The following is a 26,831-nucleotide window of genomic DNA, read 5'->3' as shown; positions in this document are numbered from 1 at the left end:
GAAGATTGATACTGCTCTAAACGCCTGTTGCCGCCAGATTACTGGATGTCTCCGAGCAACACCTACAGACAGCCTACACATACTGGCAGGCATAGCTCCCCCTGATATCAGACGTCAGGTAGCAAGCATGAAGGAGCGTAGTCACCAAATTGAAGATATACGTCATCCTGTCTTCAACCAGACTCCAGCAGCTAACCGCCTGAAGTCAAGGAAGAGCTTCCTGAGAAGCGTCGATCCTCTTGTAACATCTCCAGCTAGCATAAGAGTTGCCTTGTGGGAGGAAAGAATACCAAACCCCCCAGCAACAACATCCTTGGCACTGAAGCCTCAGGAAGAGCTCCCACCTGGAGCTGACACCAAGTGGACTGAGTGGAAGTGCCTCAACCGCCTCAGGACTGGGGTGGGCCGTTCCAAAGTGAGCCTACAGAAATGGGGATATCTGGATATTGCCGGAGATGTAATCTGCGATTGTAGAACTGCACCCCAGACCATGCAGCATCTCCTCCAGTGTCCTGTTTTGGAGCAAGTGTGCACAGCAGACGACCTTGCAGTCTACAATGATATAGCCCAAAAATGCGTCCAACAATGGCTGAAGTACATTTGATGTTTGTGGACACGCTAAGAAGAAGATTAAAAAGCATTAGTTCGGAATCGAACCCCACTCAAGTGTTATTCTGACTGATTATGACTACCCACTACCGTCTACACTACAGTACGCCAATACAATAGGCTAATTAGTGTAGGATTTTGTGCTATCATACACACGAGTCTCTGCAAAACATGCATTTAGACAAAGCCCAACACAAACATATTGCAATACGAGTATCAAAATACAGAAGGAATATACTTACAGACGTTTACAGAATCAGAAACTCGGTTGAAACTTGCTAGTTTCGTTCAGCCATCAAACGGCATGTGTACGCCGCCATTGTTTTTGATAACGCTAAAGACTGGCCCCTAGTAACTCAATTTCATACGAAAGTGAAAGGGACCACATTAAGTCCAGGTACCAGACTCTATAAGTCACTTCGTGGAAAACTGACGGCGTTGTTAACGCGTTTCACGAAGTGACCTATCTCGATGCGTCAGTTCGTGAAATGATAATTTGCATTTTGTAGCGGTAGGTCAACATTTTTAATTAGCTGAATCAGCTTAATTAGCCAATTAGGCCACTTATGAATTTGAAATTTTCAGAAAATAAAGATTTCATCATGCATAACCAGAATATGCTAAAAACCCAAATTCGTCAAAAATTCAGATAGGTCAGATCGTGGTACGATCGACGAAATGATAGATATTTCCAAGCTTGTTAATATTAATATGAAATGTGATACTGCATATTGTTTCGTTAAGATCGTAACAGTTTAATTGAATAAAAATCGTGTTTTCGTAACTCACGCCATGCTCGCGCTGCTACGAATTGACTCTGTTAAAAACAAACGCTAATGTAACGCACATGCAGGCACCAGACTATTCCTCATTTGCATACGTGTTCAAAAATCGTGCACATGCAAATGATCCAATACCAGGGTGAGAGAGCAGGTAGTGATGGGCGCGTACTGCTCGACACCCTGGGTACGAGGGGGGTGGCCGTAGGGAGGGGGTGCACGCCCCCGATAGAAAGTCCCCCCCCCCCAGTCCCCCCCCCCCCCCCGAAACTTTGGCATCTGGAAAAAAACAGCCATCACCATGATTAGCTTGAAGAACATAAAGTCCATTTTTCCGCTATTTTGTGAGTATTTTTTTTTACCAAAACCCTTTTTTTTCGCGAGTGGCTGTTTATTGTAACGTAACGTCCCTTGGAAAGCAAATATCGGTAGTTATTGTCTAATGTAGCCATTATACATGTATACGTTTTGAACAGCGCCCCATGGGAAGATGATGTCCAGCATCCCAAGGGTAGAAGGCTATACTTCAGCTTAACAATAATCCACAAATTATCTATAGTTTCCTGAATCAAATCCAAATGATGAGATATTCGTTTTCAGTAGGCAGGTTTCAGATTTTATGCATCCCGTTATCAGTGGAACTTGAAGAAAAATGTACACAAAATACATCTTTGTTCTCACCACAAAAATTATCTCCAAAGTTGTCCATTTGTTTTAGAATCATAAAGTAATTTGTCGCATGGACTATACTAAAAACTCAATTTAGGTAAACGAAGCCTCTAAAAATTAAGTGAAATCAAACTTTGCTGAACTCAGTAAGCGTGTCACCCTGTGAACTTCTGTCAATTGTTTGACTATTGTGGTCATTACTGCTACTCCAGACAGTCAATGACAACTAAGGACATACCAAGAAATTAAAAAAATAAACATTTTATTTTTATCATTATGAATTCAAGCAGTGTGCAAGTAGAACCCACAGGCCACAATAATAAAGAAAATGTACGATCCCCTTCAATTGTTTAATGTATCATGAACGCTTCCCATGTCAAGTTTACATCACAAAGCGTTGTATTATAATTTATAAATACACAAATTCTTCATATAAGAAAGAACAATACAAGTTATAAAAAAAATTAATTAATGTAGTGAATAAACCGCAATGTCTACATGGTGAAAAGTGGAAAATAGATCATTGTTCATACACCCCGAATTTCGATGTCTTTTGACTGAATTCTGTTCATACAGTTGTGGCTGCTCATTCACAGCATTAGGCCAAATTTAAAAAAAAAAACATTTTTAGCGTCCCCGCCCGCTTCCTTTTTGGAGGCCACCTCCTTTTTTTCCCCTTTTTTTTTTTAAACCCCAAAAAAATGATAAATTTTAAACAGTGACATAATTTTGGCCTCTTTATCTGTTGCATGTAGCCCATATAAAGCTGGTTTGTCTTTTCCTGAGTCCAAGTAGCGGCAATTTAAAAAAAAAGCTGGCGGCCATCTTGAAAAATAGCCGGGTCGGGCAGCCATTTTGGAAGGGAAAAAAAGGGCCTCCTCGCTAAACATTCATTGGCCTTATACTGTACATGCAGGCCATACACTGTCAATTTCAAATTAAGCGTTAATATACTTTTCCCCCGAATTAAGCACCTGAGTGGTGCTATTCATCAGAGAATAAATTGCTTTTAAAATGTTACATGTCTGCATGATTTGCAGAAGAAGAAAACATGTTTATCGGCTTTGCACAACTATCGATAATGTGCGTTCGATTACTCTCCCAGCTTACTCACGCCTGGCTCCTCGCGAGATGACAGACATGCACAGTGGAGCTAAATAAACAACGGTTTCGGGTAAAGTTTCTTGCAAGAGCTGGAAAGTTGAACTTTGACATGACACTTGAGGCGCCCGCCTGCGATTTTTCCCACACCACACTCTCGATACTATATATATAATTATGCTGGAGGGCCCTATAATGCAATAGTATAATGTTTAAAACTACCACATCGATCGAGTCACTGCTGTAGTGTCGTGGATATTACATCGGACTTCTAATTCGATGGGGTGAGTTCGATTCCCTTTTGGATGGTTTTTTTTTTTAATTTCTTCTTATTTACTTCTTTTTTTCTCTTTAAAAGGTTTGTTAGTCATTTGGAACATTTTTCTTTTACCAATATGTGGTTTGGAGGATTTTTTTTTTCAAGGGAAATAAATTCAGAGAACCTGACTTGCAACTCAACGTACTTCGAAATACGCCCATGTGTACGGGAAAAAAAGGCGTACGGAAAAAATATCGCCGCCCGTCGGCGAATATTTTATTTACACAATAGTACAGGGTACCCATTTTTCAGGCGACTTGAATCAAGGTTATAGGATTGTAGAGCGCCGCGTAGCGTAGACTTGGCCAAGTCTGGGTTGCGCTCGGTCTGTGCCTAAATCCCAACCTCGTGCCCCGTAGGTACGATCTTGCAGCGCCATGTTGTTTCCCATCATGCCTTGCGCGATCGTAACCCCTGGAATTGTGTAATTTAAATATACCAAAATACGGTACATTATAATTAGGGCTGCAGTTTATCCGTTTTACGTGCCGACGCCATCTTTAAAATGTTAAAAGTTGTGATTTTGAAGAATCAATCCTTTCAAACACAACGTTTGGACGTTGTGTTCATTAGCAAAGATTTGTATTAAATGTACGTACCCTTTTCGTGCCTTTACAACCACAGATACAGGGTTTTTTTAGCGAAAAACGCAGCAGACATAATCCATATCGTACAGGCTTCGCGACTTTTGAATCATAATTTTTTTTTCGTACGTGACGTTACGTGCAAAGCTAAGCATGCGAGCGCGAGCGCATTATGGGCGCGCCCGGCGTGCAATCTTCGAAATGCCCGCGCAGTACGTTGTGAATAGCCATTCAGTTTCATTTACGTCATCATCACAGCCAGGGGTTAGTGTAAGGAACGAGCACGCGCCCCTGGAGTCGAGGCTGCCTAAATCCACTCACAGCGCATATCGCACGCATACGTCCTTACAGTACATAACGCGGGCCCTCATGCGTCGAATCTGGACCATCATGTTAAAAACGTACATGTACATGTCAAGTGATGCAGCAACCCGGACTTGGTCAATCTGCCAAGCGTACGCGCTGGTTTGTTCCACGTTTGTACACAGTCTATGGAAATTAATTCTCCATGTGATTGGCTTCTACCGATTTCGGTAGAAGCCAATCATATCACAGTATTTCAGGTAATGAGCGTTTTATTCTTACAAACGCGCGCAGATTGTTTTGATAATATTCCTAACACGCAATCAGCGTTGTCTGCGTATTCGCGCATCCAAAGCTTCGCGGAGAACGCACACGCATCCCATGGTGAAGAGTAGAAACAGATACACGCACGTACATTCGAATGCTTTGAAACGGCTCTGGGTACACACGAAGCGGTATCGATGATTCTCAACATCTTTTACAGGTTAACCCCAATAAAAATTCCCTTTTGTTTTGAATAACATTTGAATGTCGTATTCTTTATTAATTCAATCCAAGAGCAGCTGATCTTAGCATTATCATCCCAATATAATGTGTTTGAAATCTACAAATTAAGATTATGTTTTTAAACTTTTGCAGATTGTTATCCAGCCTTCCATACCTACTGAAAATAATAAACGAGTCTTCGAAAAACGGTTACTTTGATTGGTCAAGCGATGTTGCTGCATATGCATAGAGATGGTGTTGCATATGCATTGATGAATACAGGCTAGGCGCGTGCACGCGAGGGGGGGGGGGTGCTGATGGCAGATTGATCAAGTCGGAATTGCTTACTTTTGCACCACATGATTGTATGCACATGCTCTGCAATACCTGCACACATGTACGTGTAATACGCGTGTTGTATACATGTATATATATATAGTTCGTCCTTCGAAATTCGAAGATGACAGCCAACATCTCCATACTAGTTGGTGTTGTGTGTTCGCAGATGGCTAATAAGTCCAATTCTAGCCAGGAAGCTACAGTCCTACACTGGACACACTAGGTTGGGGGTGGGGGTGGACACGTAGGGAAGCATCTAGCTGACAAGATTTTCGTTGCTGTCGTTTCAGCTCAGCCTCCCTGATGCGACGGGCTTCGAAGCTTGATGCACCTTCGTGTGGTAATCTTCTCCATGCCGTTCGATCATGGGCAAGTTCTTCCCAGCTACTCACATTGAAGTTGCATTGCTTCATATGGTTGCTTTAAGGCAATCCTTGTATCTCTTGAATTGACCACCAGCCGATCTTTTGCCTGTTGTTAGTTCACCGTAGAAGATTTTTTGGGGAGTCGATCATCAGGCATCCGTACTACATGACCTGACCAGCGAAGTTGAGCTCTCATGATCAAAGCACCTACACTGGGCAATTCCGCTCGCTTGAGGACTTCAGTGTCTGGGACCTTGTCTTGCCATCTGATGCGCAAGATCTTACGCATGCAGGAAAGGTGGAAGTGGTTCAGCTTTCTGATGTGGCGGCTGTAGGTTGTCCAAGTTTCACAGGCATACAGCAGGGAAGTCAGGACTGCAGCTTGATACACACGCAGCTTTGTTTTCAAGCTTATGCCTCTCCTATTCCACAGACGCTCACGAAATCTTCCGAAAGCTGAGCTGGCTTTGGATATCCGATTTGTGATTTCCTGGTCTATGTGGACCTCTCTTGACAGGGTGCTGCCCAAGTATGTAAACTTGTCAACAGAATGAAGGATGTGATCTCCAATGGTGATAACGGGTGGAACATATGGCTTACTTGGAGCAGGTTGAAACATCACTTCTGTCTTTTTCAGATTGATTGAAAGTCCAAAGCGTGAGCAAGCCGTTGCGAAGCAGTCCATGATGAGTTGTAAGTCTTCCTAAAGTGTGTGCGCATAAAGTGTGTGTGCACATAAAGTGTGTGCGCATTGTTATACGGTACTGAAGTGGAACGCACGCTGAAGTGTACCTTGTTGGGCATCTGGAAAGGCGTAAACTAAGTGATGTTCGCTACTTTTTTTTTAAAGACACTGTAACGAAATGTAATCGGCGCTCCATACTGTTTATATGTTTCGTTTGCCGGCCATAGCTTGAGCGCTATTTTTAGAATGGGGTAAAAAGGCAGAGTTCGCGCGGATTCTGGCCAGACTGTTTTGGCGCGCCTTAGAGTGGCAGACTAAGAAAAGGCTTCGTGGAGACAGACAGAGCATTGTGTCGGAGAGTGACCGCAAAGCTTACCGTGAGTGTTGAGCAGCTGTATTGTTAATGTAACACACTCCTTTTCTTTTATAAATAGTGGTGCAATTGTGGAATTGATCCTTGGGTTTACTTGATTAAGTGAAGCTTAATACTCGTTCGATTGAAGACAGCATATTTGGGTTTATTATTGTCACCTCTGTGCAGGAATTCTCCATTTGCTTTCGTAGACAGATTTGGCAGATCTGGTTAGTGAAGCACTTTTATTGCTGAATTATCGACAAGAAAGTCTCTTTCCCTTCAGGAAATCCTTTCCCTTAAGGAAACCATTTCCCTTTAAGAAACTCATTTTCCCTTACGGAAACCCTTTCCCTAAAGTAACTCCATTCCCTTAAGAAACTTCCTTTCCCTTACGGAAACCCCTTCCCTTAAGTAAACCCTTTCCCTTGGGAGCCCATTTCCTAACGTATCAGGAGCGACAACTGCCTCGCGGGAGACGAGGGGTCGAGCTCATCAGGAGGATCGGCATCTGCCTTCGAGAGACCTCGGAGGGTCGTCTAGAAACTGGGGAAATCCCTTCCCTTAAGGAAATCCTTTCCCTTAAGAAACCCCTTCCCTTAAAGAAACCCTTTCCCTTGAGGAACTCCTTTCCCTTAAAGAACTCCCTTTCCTTTAAGGAAACCCCCTCCCTTGAGGAATCCATTTCTAAGGTATCCGGAACGACAACTGCCTCGCGGGAGACGAAGGGTAGAGCTCATCAGGAGGATCGGCATCTGCCTTCGGGAGACCTCGGAGGGTCGTCTGGAGCCTAGGAAACCCCCTTCCTTGAGAAACTCCTTCTCCCTTTAGGAAATCCCTTCCCTTAAGGAAACCCCTTCCCTTAAGGAAAGTAGGAAACCCTTCCCCTTAAGGAAACCCCCATCTTTTTTAGTACTTACCTTTTGTTGAGGCATTTTTAATAAAGGAACTTCAGTTGTTGCATGGCTGAATAAAGAGACTTCTTGAAGCTTGAGCTTGTGTGTCTGGGTCCCATTTCTTGTCTGGTTGGCTAGATTTGTCGTTCGAACAATATAAGGGAAAATTAGTTACGTGCGGCGACAGACAGTCTCCAAACGGATAATCGCCCTAGGACCATCTGGACTGCCGCTCGTCTGGAGGGTTCTCGAGACCGTCACACACTCGAGAAAATCGAGATCCGCCACAATACCGACTTAAGGCAATTCCGACTTGAGTCAAGTCTACGCGTGGCGGCGCCCTACAATCCTGTAACCTTTTACCTGCGCGCGCGTCTACTCTCTCCACACATGTGAAAGTATATAATAATGAATAGACCGCTTGCAGACGCGTTTGATAATCGACGCGCGAAGGCGCGCGACGCCATGTTGAGGGACAAGCGCATATCTATCCATGCACATTTTGTCCCACAACATGGCGTCGCGCACCTTCGCGCGTCAATTATCGAACGCGTCTGCAAGCGATCTATTGCAGGGTTTGTGCGAGTACCTGCTGGCTAATGATCAAAGGTTCCGAGTTCGATACCTCGCTCTACCCCTTCAGATTTTGCTCTTTTTTTTCAACAATTTAAAGTTTTATCTTAGAAACGTTATTTTTCAGTCGGATACTACTTGTATAGCAGCAATTTTCTTTTTCTTTTCTGATCCGAGGCTCTGGAGGATTTTTTTTAAAGGGAAATAAAGCCCGAAATCCGTACCAAGTTGAAAAATAGTAGCCTCCACTCAAGCCTGGTTATAAAAACCATGCCCCATAGGAAAGCGCACAAAGTACCCCAGATAGTTGTGTAAAAAAAATATCGCCGCTCGCCGGTGTGGAAGGTAATTCTGTCCCCCGGTAAAAGTGTCCGGGGGGACAGAATTACCTAGGTAAAAGTGTCCTCCCTGGCCCGTTAATTCTGTCCCCCTCCAGGTAATTTTGTCCCCTCCAGGTAATTCTGTCCCCCAGGTTTTTTTTGTCCCCCTCTTTTGAAACCCGGAAGGTTATTGTTTTGATGCATTCACTCTACAAGGTATACATTTTGGACTTTTAGACTGCCCTTCATGAATATAAAAAATATTTTATTTAATCTATTAGATGATACGTGAACACAATGTTTCGATTCGGAGTACGGTGAAGTCTATCGCGATTCTACCGCGATAGGTCAACACAGCGGCGATGCATGGCGATGGCCCTCGTCTCATTGATAGTATGATACAACGTCTCCTTGGATTGGTCTGTGTTCCCATCATAGCGCGTAACGAAATTTCCTATTGGACGAATTTCCATTGTAGAGGGAGACGCATATATACACATGTTATAATCACTGCCTCAAATCTTGCAGCATGTACTGGCGCGTGCGACACGCTGCTGCTCTCAGTACATACTGCATGGGGACACATTTACCAGGGGGACACTTTCACCGTTGGGCAGGGGGACATTTTTACCTGGAGGGGGACAAATTTACCTAGGTAAAAGTGTCCCCCCGGACACATTTACCGGGTCACGAGCCGGTAAATGTGTCCGGGGGGACACACTTACCAGGGAGGACAGAATTACCTGTCACACCGGACGTCACGTTGTCACGTCATGTTTATTGCATGGCCTTATGGGATACTTACCCAAGTAATAACCGGCTCGGCAAGTCGGTTACTTGGGCCAGCAGGCTCGAGTAAGTGCGAGAAGTCACGTGAGAGGTAAATCGAACGCTGTCGCGCTTGCACGAGTGGGGAAGAAATCGAACGCACTCGTAATCGCGTTGAGTGACTGGAGCAAATCTGCTTTTTACCTACCAGGAACATGGTGGCGCCCTTCCCCTACTTCCTGGTACGATATAAATACCTGTTTCACTTTTTTTCAGCGGAGTGATGTCCGATCTCCCCTCGCCTCATACGATCTTTATTTGCGAGAACTTACATGTACCCCCTGTAGGGCCTATTCTTATTTTGTATCGATCGCGCACACACAGTAAAATAGCCATAATCGGTAGACACAGTTATGACAGTATACACATGGAGGAATACATGACATAGTTCCGTATTCCAAATAAGCGAACAAGAAAAACATGAGAGGCAACTTAGAAAATGTTGCGTCACTTACTGGCCACTTGGATCGTGTATGGCACGTTTCATGGAACCCTGATGGTAAACTACTAACAAGCTGCGGTGGTGACAAAACCATTCGTGTGTGGGGCACCCACTCGAAGTCGAATGAAGGACAAGGTAAGACCTAGTCCGAAAATTTGGGACTGGAACAGTGGGAGTCGCACTCAATACTGAGAGTGAGAGTCCCAAAACTTAAGGTACAAAAAATGTATTGAAAACATGCAATACAAGAAAAGAGACTGACATCTGAAACAACCAGTCCTAGCCTACAACTAGTCCGAGTAACTTGGACCTAACTTATCGCCTTTTTTAACATTTGGACATGGTCTGGCGATAGTAAGTCCAAATGTTAAAAAAGGCGATAAGTTAGGTCCAAGTTACTCAGACTAGCCTACAACTACTCCTAGAACTATGAGGCTCCGCGCTCACGCGGAGCCTCATAGTTCTAGGAGTAGCCTACAACAACACTAGTCCGAGTAACTAGGACTCTAGGGATTGCTTTTTGAACATATTTGGACATGGTCGGGTGATTACTATCGCCCGACCATGTTCAAATGTTGAAAAAGCGATCCGTAGAGTCCTAGTTACTTGGACTACAACAACACTGGGTAATCCCATGGAGCTATAAAAAGGATGGTAGGCCTAATGCTTAGGCCTATATAGTGGATATTTTGCCGGCGGTAATACCGGCAAGCTAACGTTTACTAAAGGTTTGTCGGCAGCAATCCCTATCAACAGAGGGCGCTGTACTCTCTAAGATAGGGCTGAATTTATAAGATGTTTTAAATTACCACCAACGATCGATTGTGTAGCAACTGTGGTCTAGTGGATAAGCAATAGATCTCATGAGCGGGAAGACTCAGTTTCGATCCCGATCCTCACTGGCGACATTTCTAAGGTTTTTTCCTCATCCCCAAAAAATAGGAATATTCTTCTTTTCTTATTTTAACATGTCTCAAACATTTTATTGCAGAGTATTACATTTTCTTTTTCAGATTTGTGGCTCTGGAGGATTTTTTTAAAGGGAAATAAAGTCCAAAATTGTAAAATCGTCTGATTCCCATCTTGTGAATACGAAGTTTCAATGATAAAGTTGGCATGGAGCCAGACTAAAATTTGGCACCGGAAAATGTTTAAGTACAAAAAAATAGTAACTGCGCATGTTCAGTGCATATCCGGCAAACTAACATTTACTAAAGGTTTGCCGTCTCCGGCTAAATATCCACTGCCTACATGTAATCCTTATCTTTGGCTTTGACCTAGTCCCATAAATGTGACGGAAATACTGGACTACCTCTGTATTACTGTCACACATCCCACATGTGGTATGTGCACGGAAGGTCCCGTTGCTAGGGGAGCCGAAAATTAATTAAAGATCGAAATTATTTTGTCAGCAGAAAATCAACCCTGCTATAGTATGACTGCTTAATAGCACAAAATCGTTAAATTCGGTACCTTCAGAGGTCCAGTTACCCAAAAATCATGGTAATTCGTAAAATAATTCAGACAGTTTTGAAAAAGCATGGCGTCTCTGATATTTACCAGACTGTTTCCCGGCCACCCTAATTATAGTCAAAAGGCCAATGGTGTCAGGGAGCCAGACAAGAGCAACAACAGTCGGAGAATCATCTACTGAGCATGTGCGTCAAGTTTGGCAAAGTGCACCGTGGCTGTTGCCTGTCATTCCAAAATCTTTGAAGCCCTCTGCAGTGAAGCGCACCCTCTTGTGTGCGCTCTCCATCCGCGGCCGCGTACTACATCCGGGTACTTCACAGAGTGCCAAAGATTTTAGTCTGGTTCCCAGACCTGACAATTATTCCCCACGTTCACGTCTAAATTGTTGGTCAGGCAGCCTCCATGGCTAAAAATAAACATGACGACATTGATGGCCCTTTTTCAAAGCCTGGTTTCATTTATATAGCTTTTAATGTTCTGATCAAATTTGTAAATAAATCAATTGCGTCGTATTCTCATACAGTTATGATAATATAGTTTGATATTTCTGTAAGACAACATTGACTAATGCTGATCTGGAATCTTTAAAATAAGGCACCCAAATAGGTGGAGCCGAATGAAGACCGAGTTTTGGAAAATCTCGGTAACGGTCGTCAAATTCAAAATGGTACATGAACATGACGCAGCAAAAAGTTCGCCCATACAATCCGAGTATACTTGATGCACAAAATTGTCGTTGAATTTCAAGTTTTCTTAATGAAAGCAATAAATATTAATTATACAACACCTGAATAAATCCCCGTCATCTGGTTGGTGGATCGCTGATCAAATGTCATTGAATTATTCGTACCAACGTGCGCATGGCGCGCTGCGCACAGTGCAATGGAAGTTCTATTGCACGGTAAATAGAACATCCATTGCACAGTGTCACTGCTGCTGGTGGTGGTGCTGTTTTAAACCGAGATAAATTTAATCTGATTGTTCTCAATCTGTTGAACAGTTTACATTAATATAAATATGATGAACTTGTTGAACTTTTAAACAGTTTTTAACCTGAATAAATTGGCTATTAAAAGTCAACCAATCAGATGACAAGGATTTATTCAGGTGTTATATAAAACAAGTAAAGAATGTTTCACGTTCGTGCAATGGAAAGAATAAATTTATTCGGTGACAGATGAAATGTTCCATTCCACTCGGTTTCGCCTCGTGGAATGGAACATTTCATCTGTCACCTCATGAAATTCTTCTTACCATTGCACTCACAAACATTCATTGTTTGTATATTATCAACTCATTTTAAAAAGTTTTTAATAAGCAATTAGCATTTAATTAAGCCTATATTATACTCTGAAATACTCAGGCGCTATCCGATTGTCGACGAAACGAATTTGGCAAACTTCGGACAAAGGAGGAATTCCTCCTGTTTTAGTCACGTGACGTAAATTGCAATACAATTAGTATAATTACATACACAGAGAGCCCCAAATTTTCAGACTAGTGATATACATGAGTAAGCTTGCACTGTTATAGAGAACAACCAAAAATACTTAAATTGTCACGTTGTGTATATTCAAATAATATGATAATGTTAATGTCATCAGTTGTGAATATTTATTATGTAAAATATTGCTCTAGTACATTTATTTTGAAAAAAAGTTACGTACTACTGAACATACATGTCACATTAGTCTTGCCCCAAGACGCTAGTGATCGAGTGGATTGTGTATATTCTACCGGCATGATTAGACCCGCATGCCTGAGTGCGAGGGAAAAAAAAAATTGTGCAAGGGCGCTCCGCACAACAATGCAACCATCGCTATCGATCACTGAAGTCTTGGGCCAAGACTAACATCACATGTGTACACACGCGTACAGTCCGGATGATAATTAGCTATCCCACCAGCACGAGTGGAATACGGAATAATGTACGTTTAGTGCATCTGTGTCCCTCATGCCACGAGGCAGAAGGCTGAGTATGTGGGACTCAAGACAAACTACATTTTCCGTGTTCCACGACCGTGAGTTGGATAACGAATTTATCTTCAAGCAAACTTGTTGCACAGTAATGTAGCGTGTCGATTGGGGGTTAATCGCAACACAATCAATGACAAACACAGGCGATGATATTTCCTTGAAGCACTGCTTTATTCCGCAAAACTTTAGAGCACTACTAAACACTTCCTTAATTCTCAACTCTCAAACATGTCACTAACAGTAATGGAAATTTCCAGACAGGGACAAAGTCCTGTGTACGGGTTTTACAGTCTCTGTAGCAGGGGCTCCAATCCGCACCGTTGAAGTTGTATAGGGCCCGCAGTTGGCCGGTCATCTCAGACGTTACCCTGCCCCCTCCGAGGACACTTATTTGTCCTCAAATAAGTAACAAGGCTCACCTTGGGGGTCCAACAAGAAGGCAAACTTTCAAAAGCAACAGGTGGTGGCATCTTCTGTGCCTAGGTCTGCTCTAGTCCCGCAAGCTCCATCATGCCTGTGGCTGCTGCCTGGACCGGCTCCGCATGCTCCATCACCAGCTGTCTGGTGGCCTGTGTCATCCATCGGGAGCCATCCGGGAAGGTCAGGCATGCCCCTACATGGACACGCTGCCCAGTCTCTGCCGGTGTCCTTCCACTGCTCTGTCCCAAGCAGTCAGTCCAACGCATCTTCCAGCAGTTCTCAGCCTTGGATGGTGAGCCTTTCTCTTTCGTCTGACCAGCTGAGGGCTGCGGGTGGTCCGAGGCCGTTTCAAATGGTTTCTGGTCTCGGTCGCACGCCAGGTTGCTGGTCGGTTGGTTGTGGCTCGAAGCCGTTTCAAATGGTTTCTGGTCTCGGTCGCACGCCAGGTTGCTGGTCTGTTGGTTGTGGCTCGAAGCCGTTCCGAATGGTGACTGGTCTCGGCCGCACGCAAGGTCGCTGGTTGGTTGGTGGTCGCCCTAGGCCGTTCCAAATGGTGGCTGGCCTTAGCTGTCGGCTTTGTCGCTGGTCGGTTGGTAGTGGTGTGAGGCCGCTTCCAGTGGTGGCTGACCTCTGCCGTACACTGGGTTGCTGGCTGGCTACTGGTGGCCAAAGACCGCTCCGACTGGTGGCTGGCCTCTGTTGCAGCCTTCGTCGCTGATCGGTTGGCAGTGGTGTGACTGTGAGGCCCCTCCGAGTGGTGGCTGGCCTCCTCTTCTGCTGAATGGCACTTTGCATCTCCTGCAGTGGTTGAAGCTGCAGTGTCGAAGCCCAGTTATCGAAGCTGCTCTGGCTCTCCCTGCAGGGAACCCACCAGCTTCACCCCTATGCAGACCCTTTTGTGCCATGCCCGGATTGCAGACTATAGAAAGCTTGGCCGCAGCCAACCCTGCATTCATATGGCTTTGTCTGATGAATTTGTTCACAGGAGGTCCGCAGGTGGCGCCGTAGGTTGGTTTTCCTTGTGAAGGCCCTTCTGCACAGCTTGCACTGCACGTCATGTTGTAACATCTTCCCAAGTTGTTTTTCTACTTCTTTGCACTTATGGACTGGCATCCTCCTGGCTGGTTTCGCTTCCCCTGTTGCAGCTGCGGTGACACACCCGACGGTATGGGCTGAGTAAGCCTCACTCAACTCCACAACGTCCTGAACTTCCACAGATGAAAAGAGTACCACCCGGGTCCCTTTGTAGATTGTTACTGGGCCAGCTGTGGGATTTAGCACCTGAATTGGTACAGTCCCCAGTCTTGTGTCGATCAGGCTGGTTGCAACTGCCACTGGACAATGATCTCTCGACTCCAAGTCAGGGTATATGACCCCAATTCTTTCCTCTGCTCCAATCATATGTGGCAATTGACCCTTCATGATTGCTTCATGGCCAGCTGGCCTGAAAGTGTTTTCGAGGATGTGCACTCTTGATACCGAGTACCGATCTCTTTCATTGGTTTGTGCACAGTAGATCCTTTCTGTGTAGTAGGGATTGGCTTCATTGGTTTGTGCACAGTGGATCCTTTCTGTATAGTTGGGATCCACTTCATTTGCTTGTGCACGGCGGATCCTCTCTGAGTGGTGAGGATCTGCCTCATTGGCTTGTGAACGGCTGATCCTCTGGGGTGGGGGGGGGGGGGATCCGCCTCATCGGTTTGTGTACAGCGGATCCTCTGTTAAGGGTCTAGGATAGCCTCATTTTATGGAAGGGAATTAGGCACTTTTAGGATTTTTTCCAAACCCTGGTACATTTGGTATCATTGGAGAGAGAATCACACAACAAAGTGAATAACGTTTAAATCATTTATGAGCTTTCGTTTTGGAGATATCACAAAATTAAATGGCACAACAAATTCAGTGAAAAAATTTCCTTGTTTGCAGTGTCAAAATGTTATGAAATTTTCCAAACCTATCAAATTATTTAATATTGGAATCCTTATTTAAAACATTAATTTGATTTTTGAATCAGCTTTTTATCTCTCATTACAAAAAAAAAGTATATTTTTCCAGATCACCGTACGTTGTCCGAGCCATATCTGAGCCCACACCACGATACGACAAGACAGTGCCAGACAGCCCGCCGTGAGACACAGGCAAAATACAGTTCCAATCCCGCTTCGCACAATGCGGCAACACGGATTATGCGCCTAATCGCTGTTTCCGCATGCCAGACTACAAGTCTAGCAACAGACTAGACCTGTAAACATGGCTAGAGATGGTAGAATGGTAGGAACCCTCTGAGGTATCCGTTCCCTCCATCCAGCGCATGCACATATGATTATTCCGTGTTGTTTGGACAAATTGACAGCTGTTTAATCACAGCCAAATAGACATTGGCTTAGACAAGTTTCCAGTCCTCTCACCACACTGCACCGCGCAATCACGCCAAAATAAATGGGACAGGTATGTGTATAGACTCGTGCACTTCAAAAGGTGCAACATTACACTAAAAGGTGGAAAACGTAAAGTTTGGCTGAGCAAATGAAAATAAAAAGGAATTCCCAAGCAAAGCTGCATAGCCAAGTGAAGTTGAATACTACAAAATAACATCCTTGTACTCCAAATAGTTTTGTTTATGTTCATGTATCAAAATAATTCCACTGGCAAGGTGGCTGAGGCTTCAAAAATTGTATTAATGAATTAAAACCTATAACTGTCTTCATAATTTGACATTTTGATCGTCATAGTTTCCTTGTTGTAAATGCAGGTTCTGACTGGACATGCAAAGCAGTTCTTCAGGATGGCCATTCTCGAACTGTGAGAAGAATAAGCTGGTCTCCATGTGGCAGTTTACTGGCATCTGCAAGTTTTGATGGCACTACTTGTATTTGGAGTCAAAAGAATGCAGAGTTTGAATGCATAACTACATTGGAAGGACATGAAAATGAAGTGAAAAGTGTCTGTTGGTCTCCCTCTGGGTCTTTGCTTGCCACTTGCAGTAGAGATAAGAGTGTTTGGATTTGGGAAGGTAACGATTTTTCTTTCATCATATGAATCCTTCACATAACTAATCTAATCTGAAAGCAAGTACATGTATCTACCTATACATGTACATGACCTTGTTAAACCCAGAAAATAAAAAGAAAAAAGTGTATACTCGTGGTTAAACATTTCATAGCATTTGCAGGTCAAATATTTTGTGTGTAAGCAAACTTGAGGAAGAGGTCTGTTGCTTGAAAACATGAAAATACTAAACAGCGGTAAACAAAAATAACTTTGCCCTAAAATCATGTGTGTTTATGAGCATTTTGCCTGTGTAGTTACTTAATTCACTTACGGGCTTACTTGCTGCACATGCGCAGTGTGAGACATCCACTTAGTCTTTGCATGTTGGCAACATTTTACCAACATATGCTGGCGCCAAGGTGGTATAAATGTCCAAATTTTTCTACTATATGAGTTTTCCCAATGTTATACCCCGCAGATATATATTTAAACTAAGTTTCCAATAAAACTCACCATATAATCGACCGGGCTATATTTTTTAAAGGAATATTTGTTGCTTTTTTTTTGCCATGAAAATTAACCATGAATCATATTGCATGAGGAGCAAATCAATAATTATGAATAGAAAAGTAATATAGCTCCCTATTAGTCACATGGAAGGGAACATTGACATTGATGGCTTCAATTCCATAGGTCTCACTTTCTTAAAAACTCAGATTTTTAAGAAAAACAAATAAATATATTGTAATAATTTGACTACGAAGCATCAATAGACCTATTTATTAAACAAAAATTAGAGTAAGAAAAGACTGATAATGTCATGCCGCGTTTAAGCCAAGGAACAAAGGCTGATGGCATTGAGTGGGATAGACAAACTAAGTGGCAGGCACAAACACATGTGAAATATATTCAAATGAAAATAGAGAGTTACCTGTAACAACTGTTCATGGCCTTGTTCATTTTAACAGTTGATCATGAGGATGATGATTACCAGTGTGTTGGTGTTCTAAGTGTCCACACCCAAGATGTGAAGAATGTATGTTGGCATCCACATAAAGAGGTAAAGATGAACTGATTTAAGATGTTTATTTCTATATATGGGCAATTTCATGGTAACTCACATTACATTTGGAGGGGATCTTCCATCAACTCTGTGCTGTTATTCTATAATGTCATTATTCTATAAGATCCCTTGAAATTAAGTGACTAAACTACAATGAAAAGGGCCAACAAAATGATCTTCTGTTGCTTTTGCAATAAGGTATTTTTTTGGTAACTCATGTTACACAAAAAGGACAAATAGAAATATTTTGAATGAGTTGCATTTGAAAGTTTTCCTCATACTGTGCACGGGTGGAAATATCTTTATAGTGCCCTTCCGTCATTGGGGTAAAGTCATATTCTACCATTTCAGTTATTAAAATATAATCAATCATAAAATCTCTAGAGGGATATATTTCGGTAATACACTTTGTCTGCCTATCTTTGTCCAAGTTTAAACACTTCAGAAACTAGTAATCAAACAGAAAAGCTCTTTTTGCCATGTTTACATAGAATATGAAGCCTTTTCTCTTCCTCAACCCTCCTATGTAAACATACATTCTGTGCCAAGTTGTCCTTTCAGTCAAAATCAATCCAGTGACTGTTTTTCAACAGTTAAGAGCTTTGACTGAATTTGACTGGTCACAGTGCTTGCTTGAAATATGAACTAACTGGTGACTAGCCTGTGTAAAAGGCATGGCAAGGGAAGAGGAATGAATTTTGACTGTCTGTGGATGTTCAGATAGCAGCAGGGTAGATCATATGTCATGTGTGCATTTTTTTGGTTTGGAGCAACAAAAGTGCTCAAAATCTAAAGACGGGTGCTTGACAACTAACCTGATGAAGTTTTAGCTCTGTGAATGCTGTATATTCCGAGAAAACAATTTTCTAGGATCTAGGTTTCAATTCAAAAGTTGCCCAGACATATTTAGAATTGAACCCAAAATCAGCGTTTGAGACATGTTCTCATTCAGCCAATTGCAGCTACGGGATGCAACGAACTAATCTGACGAATAGTGGCAACTGTGGGGGCATGTGCATCCTGTCAACGCTGGCGCCCACCCATTCACGGATTAGCCAAATGACAAACCAACTACTCACAGAAATTTCCAAAAATGTATTGTCATATAAAACTTTGCATTTTCAGCCATGTCCTCATTCTCATGGAATTGCCCATGATGTGAACGTGTATGCATATATGTACACGCGTATGAGATGCCACATTTGAAACCTATCTGCCCCAAATCACAGTTTATCCATCCTAAAGACAAATGGACATGTCGCTAGATGAAACGCTACCCCAGTTGGTACTGATATCTAGTCATGTCACAGGATGTATTTTTCAGTATACTTGACATATTTGGAAGAGGCAACACTGAAATTGACCAACACAGCCTTATTTTTTTTACTTCACAGGTACTTGCATCATGCAGCTATGACAACACCATCAAAATATTCCAGGAAGAAGATGATGACTGGTGCTGTGTTTGTACACTAACTGGTCATGAAGCAACTGTTTGGGGAATAAGCTTTGATAAAACAGGCACACGATTAGCATCTTGCAGTGATGATAACACAGTGAAGATATGGCAAGACTGCAATCCAGATGGTCAAGATGGTAAATGTATAGATAAAAACACCTATCTTTTGCATGCCTAACATTAATCAGTATGAACTTGAAATTCTTTAAATTTTAAATCAAATACTTATTCCATGCAAAGCATTATCTTTAGAAATTGTTCTTGTCCCAAATGAAAAAAAGCAGTGTAAATACGATATGTTTTTATTTCAACAAGAACGTTTACACATGGTGGAAAAAAGATCGCATTAATGGGCCCTCCATGTTAAAATGGTTTTTAGAATGTAGCACGCATTCACCTAACTAATCTGTGTTGAAACATGTGACTTTTCATCTTATTTAGGTGGTTCTTCTAGAAAAACGTCATGGAAATGTATTTGTACATTGTCTGGTTATCACACAAGAACCATCTATGACATTGATTGGTAAGTTGTTTCAATATTTTATTAATGAGAAATGTTGATTCTGTTACGAATCAGGAGTGAAAGTCACAATAGACTGATCAATGAACCAGTTACAGCTGTGACTGCACAACCAAATGTCTGACAAAAGTAGTTGTGCATGACATTTGTAGCTGGATCATGCAGTATTGTTTGGGGGATTTTATTTATGGATAAAGATCACAAATTAGCGATTTCCACTTCGGATGCAGAGAGCCACATCTTACTCACATGAATGGGAGTAACATAATACATGACACAGAAAGTGCAAGAATGAGAAAGAAGAAAGTGCAAAATTAACATACAGTAAACTCCGGCTAAGACGGTACTTTCGGGACCAGAGAATTTGTGACGACTTACGCGAATGTCGGCTTCTGCTGCAAGTCGTCATTTTGCCGACTTACACAAATACACAAATTGAATCACGGAGTGAAAAAAATAGATTGAATTAATGTCCTATGCGCATCTGTATCTGGATCATGCAAACAAGATTCATGGCTAAAATTCAAAGGCTTTGATTTACCGTGGTTTATTTTTACATCCATGGTTGATTCCAGCAAATATATCCTCAATGTTTATCATCACAAACAGGCTGTGGTATTGATCACAGAAAGTCATGCATGTACATGTACGTACGAAGCAAGGACGGCGCGGCCGGCTAGCGATAACAGTGGTACGATATACAGATCGCTTGCATACTGTACGTCCATGTACATGTAGTGTACATTGTGCACGTACGTACGTGTACAGTCACGAATTGAATGTGTGCGTGGTACTGGTACAATAAGGGGACCCCCAAAATGAACAGAGCGCATGCGTGCAGTCGAGAGGGGGTACTGGTATTGATGTGCTATCGGGAAAACCCCTTTTTGATCGCGCACGTGGCTGTGGGCTATATCCATGTATTTTGTCACAAATAAAATGCAGAGTACATTGTATTACAAAAGTAGAAAGCTGTAAATAAAAAAAATCTTCACCTTACAATTTTTCTTCGCTTTTCATTTTCATTTAATGTCTTGGCTTATTTGTTAGCAAACTGGATTTCTGCCGAAACCATGTGATGAGGGCAGAATTCACATCATCGTAAGTTACTTGTTTGACGCGTTTTATACTGCCCTTCCTGGCATCTGATTTTTCCATAGCTTCGATGATCTTGTCCTTGTTTTTCAAAATGTCAAACAAGGTTCCTCGAGGAAGGCCAAACTTCTGAGCCAGATCCACCTTTTTCATTCCAGGATTGGCTTCACAAAACTTAACGATATCGTACTTTTCTTTGTATGATTTCGTCTCCATTTTCCGTTTCTTTGAACAGGTTTTGGATGCCATTTTCTTTTACGGAATGGACATGTACTTTGTGTAAGCAAAGGATGCACACAATGTACAGACTGTGCATGAAACAGTGTACACATGCGATTAGTGTACACGTGCTGGCCGAATGATCAATCACGGGCCGTGCCATTGATAAAGATGTCAGTTAGCAGTGTGGGACTTATCACTCGACACTTCTTGCAAACCGCAGAGCACGATGCCGACTTATACAGAGGAATTTGTGTGGTTTTGAGGAAATGGGACTGAAAGTAACACGCCGACATAGGCGAAATGGTGGCTTACAAAGGCCGTCTTAGAAATGAAAATGTCAATGGAAATGCATTAGGGACAATCGGGACTTTCGTCAGACGGCCAATTTAAGCGATGTAACGGTTTATACGATGTCAGTTTAGCCGGAGTTTACTGTAATACTAAATACTTAAAGTACATGTAGTGTTACAGGTACATGTACAGTATAACTTAAATAGATAAATTACTAAGTAAATTAAAAAGTCTGATGGGTCAGGTGGCGGTGAGCTTTCTGACAGAACTTCCTTGTTTCCACTGTGGTGCGGATGGCCGACTATTTCATCTGGCAGATTGTTCCACACAGGGATGATGGCAGGCAGGAAGGACCGGTCGTATTGCTGAAGGGACCAGTAGCTGGTCGCTGTCCTTCCTATAAGACCCTGTACAGCATGGGTGCCGATGTTCTGTCTGCTCCAAGTTGCCCTGGTTGGTCTGAGTGGAGGAGGTAGCATAGATTGAATTAGCTCAGATGACTCCTCTGTATGCATCTTGTAAACAAGACCAAGTCCTGACACGGTTCTTCTGCGTGCTAAAGGTTCAATTGTTACAGATCCTGGAAGAACCTTGATGATAATCATCACTCTCTGCTGGATGTCATCCAGCTTCCCAAGCTGCGATTCACAAGCAGACATCCAGCCAAGAGGGGCTTATTCCATAGTGCTCCTGATATGAGCCTTAAATACAGAAGCTCGACCTTGGAAGTCCAGGTAGGGGGCAACCCTCCGGAGGGCACTGACTCTCTTTCCTGCCCTCTCTGAAATTGGAGAACTTGACTCCCAAGATGTTGAGCTCATCAACTCTTCCAGCGTCACACCACCTAGGATGAGATCAGGTTGCTCTGATGGTTTCTTCTTACTCAAGGTCATCACCTTGCATTTCTCTTGGGCAAGATGACCTTCCATTTGAGGCCATTTGAGCAAGATCAGCATTTAGAGTTGCAGCTGACTGAACTGGGTCTCCGTCCTTTTTTATACAGTACAGTGTGCTGTCGTCGTCATAGAGACTGATAGAATTTTTCAAGTTGTCACACGTCATCAATGTACATCAGAAACAGTGTGGGTCCCAAGATGGAACCCTGGGGTACTGAAGAACTGATACTTGGCTGTTGTGATGTCTGACCTCCTGCAACCCCCTCGATGTGCCAGTCGTTGAGGTAGCTGGCTAGCCATGATAACAACTTTCCTTGACTTCCTCTAGCCTCCAGTTTAGCCAGCAGCCCATTATGTAGTTGTGGCCCAAGACGCTAGTGATCGATAGTGGACGGTGCATAGTGTGCCCTCTAATGGCACAACAATTAGACCAGCAGTCCTAATCACACTAACATCTCATTATTTATTTACTTTATTATTTATTAGATAATTTATCAGGGCACGAGACAATTAAAATATAAAAATTTAAGACAGTTTTAAACTCAGTTACATAAAAATTGCTGGACACGACAAAAACGATCAAAAGGACAGACTACAAAAGGTTACTATGCACGAAACTATCAAACAAACACATTAAAACACATTCGACATTAAATTGAACCATATGCAGGCCTGAGGGATTTCCTAAAAATCTACATTCTCAAGTAAACAAATTTCTTTGTTGATGAGCTAAATTCTATTCGCAACTATAAACTCACTTGAAATGTTTAATTTTATAGAAAGCATGCACATTGTTCACATCGTAAAATTACGTTTGGATCTAAAATAAAAACAAGGCAGTGTCCGGAAATTGGACACAAAGTTTATTGTACGTACCTGCATGTGTAACTGCAGCGCAGCCCAGACTTTAGACACACATTGTGTTCGGACCCCCAGCACTTTTTTTAATTTGTTTTCCCATAGGTCAGTTTCATCACTAATAATAGGTATATTTACTATTTAAATGTTTCATGTATGTGTTTAAAAAATAACAATGATAACTAGACTTATGTTTGTGATAACTAGACTTATGTTATAATGAATGGTGTCATATAAATATGTGATTATATTCTCATAGGGCCTTGAATTATGACGTCACAGGTCACGTGATGACGTCACATCACTTTTCATCTATAATCATCTGTAACAACCTGCCGTTAGAGGGCACTCTAACATTTTATGACGTCACCGTTATTTTTTGGTAAAGAACAGCTTAGCCAGAGCATATACATCGTTGAAAGCAAGTTCACATCTTTTACCAATTTTAAATCACAAGGCACTTCCAGTTTCAACCGGAAGGAAGGGTCACGTGATTTTTGCACGTTGTATCAAAAATGAAGACCCTGGATTATTCTATTAATTCCTGCAAACGTCAAGTTCAGATCTCTCATGGTTGATTTTATATGACGTGACTCATGCTGACGTCATCGTCACGTCACTTCATTTTGTTGTCTATAACACATCCCGGTCTAGGTACATACCAACTTTCAACCCAATCGGACCTGTTGTTCTGTAGATATAGGCCTTCAAAGTATGCACATTTACTATGACGTCACTTGTCACGTGATGACGTCATCATAACGTCACTTAAATTTTCATCTATAATACATCCCCGTTTAGGTACATACCAAGTTTCAACCCAATCGGACCTGTCATTATGGAGATATGGGCCTTCAAAATATGCATCTATATTGTGAGGTCACGTGACTCGTGATGACGTCATGATGACGTCAATGTTCGGCGACCATCTGTGGGTGGCTGTCTGTGCCAGGTATAAAGGCAATTGGATTGATTTTAGTGCCCAAATTGCCGGGAACAAAAAAACGTGTACAATGCAATGGGCCAAAATGACTGCAAAATAAAAAAAAGAGTAAAAAAAAAATTAAAATCTTAACGAAAACAAAGGCTGTTTCGGCTGGTTGCCGAAACAGCCAGTAATAATTACCCTGGATTGGACATTTGGGAGACATCCCCATAGACTTGTGCACACAATTTTTCAAACTTAAATGTGCCCTCGCCCAATATTCCCTTGTCCTTTTTCCACGAATTTTGGTATGTTTACTAATTAGACCCGAGCAACAAATATAACCTAATTGCGACTATAAAATTGTGCCTCTAAAGGGGGGCTGTGACATTAGGGAGACATGAAAATATCTCCCTATAATGACCGATGTCTCCCATCGTGCAAAGAAATTACGATAACGTGTCTTCTTAGTGGTGCCTTTACACGTAAAATTTCTTTACTAGCGCTTTATGCTTAAAACAACTTCACTATTTCACTTTATATATCAAAGTAAATGTTAAAAAGCACTGTTTTAATCATTTTACCAGTGCTCTAGTCTAAAACACAAACCCCAATTAATGGTTTGTTTTAAGGCAATTAAATTTTGCAAATTTTTGCTTTCTTGTGGCATTGGAATAAGACAATTTAACCTTCCTGCTTGACTGTATTTTACGTAAAACATGCCAAATACAAAAATATCATTTGATTGAAGATTTTATTTGTTGTTTTCATTAATAATTTGCTGCACGACAATATTTGACAATGTTTGCTTTTTTACCAGGTGCAAGCATAGTGGGCTATTGGCTACATGTTCTGGTGACGACACGATTCATGTTTTTCAAGAAAACAGCGTGGGTTCCAGTTACAAGCCTGGCTTTAGTTTGATGGCATGTGTAACGAATGCTCATTCTGAAGACATCAACTCAATCAGGTGGAATCCAAATGGAGATGGTTTTTTGGCATCTTGTGGAGATGATGGCTTTGTCAAAGTTTGGAAATACTCTCAATGCTGAGACCTTTTCACATGATTAATACCTGTACATTTACCTAGGTCATGACTGATATGTTGATAAAGGGATTTGTGTGGACAGTTGTATCTTCCCAAGCAACCTTTAGCCATAGCATAGGAAAGAAAAGCAGAATATTTTCCTTACTGAGAAAGTAGATGAACCCTGTAATTCAAAAAAGGTAACCATCGTACTTGCCATTTGCAAGTGATATTGCAGTATTATTGTTCATGTGGTCTTAGTATGCATGCATTGTTTAATTATTTTTATTAGTGGCTTTCTGCCACATCAAGATTATTTGTTTCTGGTTGGCCCGTATTATTTCATACAACTCTCAAGACCAAATAAATAACTGACAAATTTTCACTGCACAAAAGTGTTTCAATTTGGAAGAAGATGATAGACGGCAAAAGTGGTGTGCATTTGTGGGTAGTACAGGAACCGGGTACTCTATTGTGATAAAACATGGGTAACCGGGTACCCGTAAAAGAAACCCAACCCCAAAATGCAATTTCCACCAGTTGTTTGAATGGCTTTAAAGCTTTACGGTGTAAAGTGCAACTTCTGCTGAGTGTCATCTGTAATTCTTTTTCATTGTCTAAAGTGTACTATGTAATTTGTATAGTTGGATACGGGGAACCCGATCCTATAATCTGGAACCGGTTCCTGACATCAGCAATCAGGTACTCGGGTGCCCGGTTCATATTAACATCTCTATCTGAGAGATGATATGAATTTATAACTTGTCAAAACTAAAAATTCGTCTCAAAATAGAACCTGGAGTTTTGGATTTTCTGTGTTAGTTGGATTGTAACACTGATATGATAATGGGGAAAACATTTTCTATGTCAGATTCCTGAAGCCTTGACTTTGTTTTGAATTTACACAAATTCCTTTCATATTCAATATACAGGTAAAATAAAAATGACAGTTTATTTGAAAGCTACAGTCCATCAATTGCAGCTATCCAAAAAGTAACTGATGTAATTATTGTTCAGAAGCTTACTTGGTTTAAAGATAATAATTGGACTAAACTCCCTGTGAAATTATACTTTCAGGCAAGCTGTCATTTTGAAGAAAACAATCAAAGAAGGCCTTTCTAACGATGCGTCCAAAGACGGATCATTGGAAATGTCCGTTATTAGTTCATTTTTAATTGGGCAAAGCGCGCGCAACCGTTGACACGACGCACGTGCACGCGCAGTTGCGATATTCGTCGGTTGATATAGTGGGCAACATCGCGTAGCTGCAATCAGCTCGGTGAGAACGTGTCTCAAAACATGACTCGGCAACTTTTGATTTGAAATCAAGATCCTAGAATATTGTTTTCTCGGAATGTACAGCATTCACTGAGCTGAAACTTCATCGGGTTTATAGTTGTTAAGCACCCTTCCTTAGAATTCGAGCACTTTTTTTGATTCAAACGAACAAAATGCACAAATTACAAATGATGGACGCTACCTTTAAGTGCTATCCCATTACGGTTTCTGTGATTTTTACAATTAATTCAAAATAAATGGGCATTGAACAATGCATGTGAGAAGTGCAAGGTCATCACCATAAAGGTAACAATTTTTCCCACTTTTTGCCTTGAAATCAAAATAGGCCCATTTGCTTTTTGTGCATACTTTTCCTTTTGGAAGAACTGAATTGCTCACAATCTTCAGAATTACAACTTACTTGTTGAAGTTTCGGCACAGTGGATACTGTACATTTTGAGAAAACAGAGAAATGCACAATTTTGAGGGTCTAGTAACTGGATTCCACTGCTTAAAGCTAAACACTCATTCAAAAATCTGTGCCCGGGCACGTTTTCTCAAACCACCATGAGCCATTTTATTCCAAATGACACTGTTTCGGGCTGAATAATTTGGTTGCCAAGTAGATTCCCTGCGTCGCCAAGTATTGATTCCCTGCCTGTCTAGCCAGGTTCCGATGGAGTTAT

At 41.9% G+C, this 26,831-nt stretch overlaps 1 protein-coding gene across 1 annotated transcript; it reads left to right on the top strand.

Annotated features, from left to right (window-relative positions):
- The first annotated feature begins 9,397 nt into the window (after window positions 1–9,397).
- Window positions 9,398–25,843, top strand: LOC119735310 (probable cytosolic iron-sulfur protein assembly protein CIAO1 homolog). Its single transcript, XM_038209012.1, has 6 exons — window positions 9,398–9,785; window positions 16,273–16,533; window positions 17,480–17,571; window positions 18,969–19,170; window positions 19,475–19,556; window positions 24,661–25,843. Exons 1-6 carry the CDS (start codon window positions 9,629–9,631, stop codon window positions 24,890–24,892), a joined length of 1,026 nt encoding a protein of 341 aa, XP_038064940.1. The 5' UTR covers window positions 9,398–9,628; the 3' UTR covers window positions 24,893–25,843.
- The last annotated feature ends 988 nt before the right edge of the window (window positions 25,844–26,831 follow it).

Source organism: Patiria miniata, unplaced genomic scaffold, assembly GCF_015706575.1.
Source record: "Patiria miniata isolate m_02_andy unplaced genomic scaffold, ASM1570657v1 HiC_scaffold_10, whole genome shotgun sequence".
NCBI classification, from domain to species: Eukaryota; Metazoa; Echinodermata; class Asteroidea; order Valvatida; family Asterinidae; genus Patiria; species Patiria miniata.
Note: the sequence above shows the minus strand (reverse complement) of the source record. Positions and strands in the feature narration are given on the sequence as shown.

Bases quoted from the DNA above. Each gene is read 5' to 3' on its own strand.
- LOC119735310 (XM_038209012.1), top strand. From the start codon at position 9,629: ATGAGAGGCAACTTAGAAAATGTTGCGTCACTTACTGGCCACTTGGAT. The intron at 16,534-17,479 runs GTAACGATTTTT...TCATTTTAACAG, and splicing joins GAGTGTTTGGATTTGGGAAG to TTGATCATGAGGATGATGAT. The intron at 17,572-18,968 runs GTAAAGATGAAC...TTTACTTCACAG, and splicing joins GTTGGCATCCACATAAAGAG to GTACTTGCATCATGCAGCTA.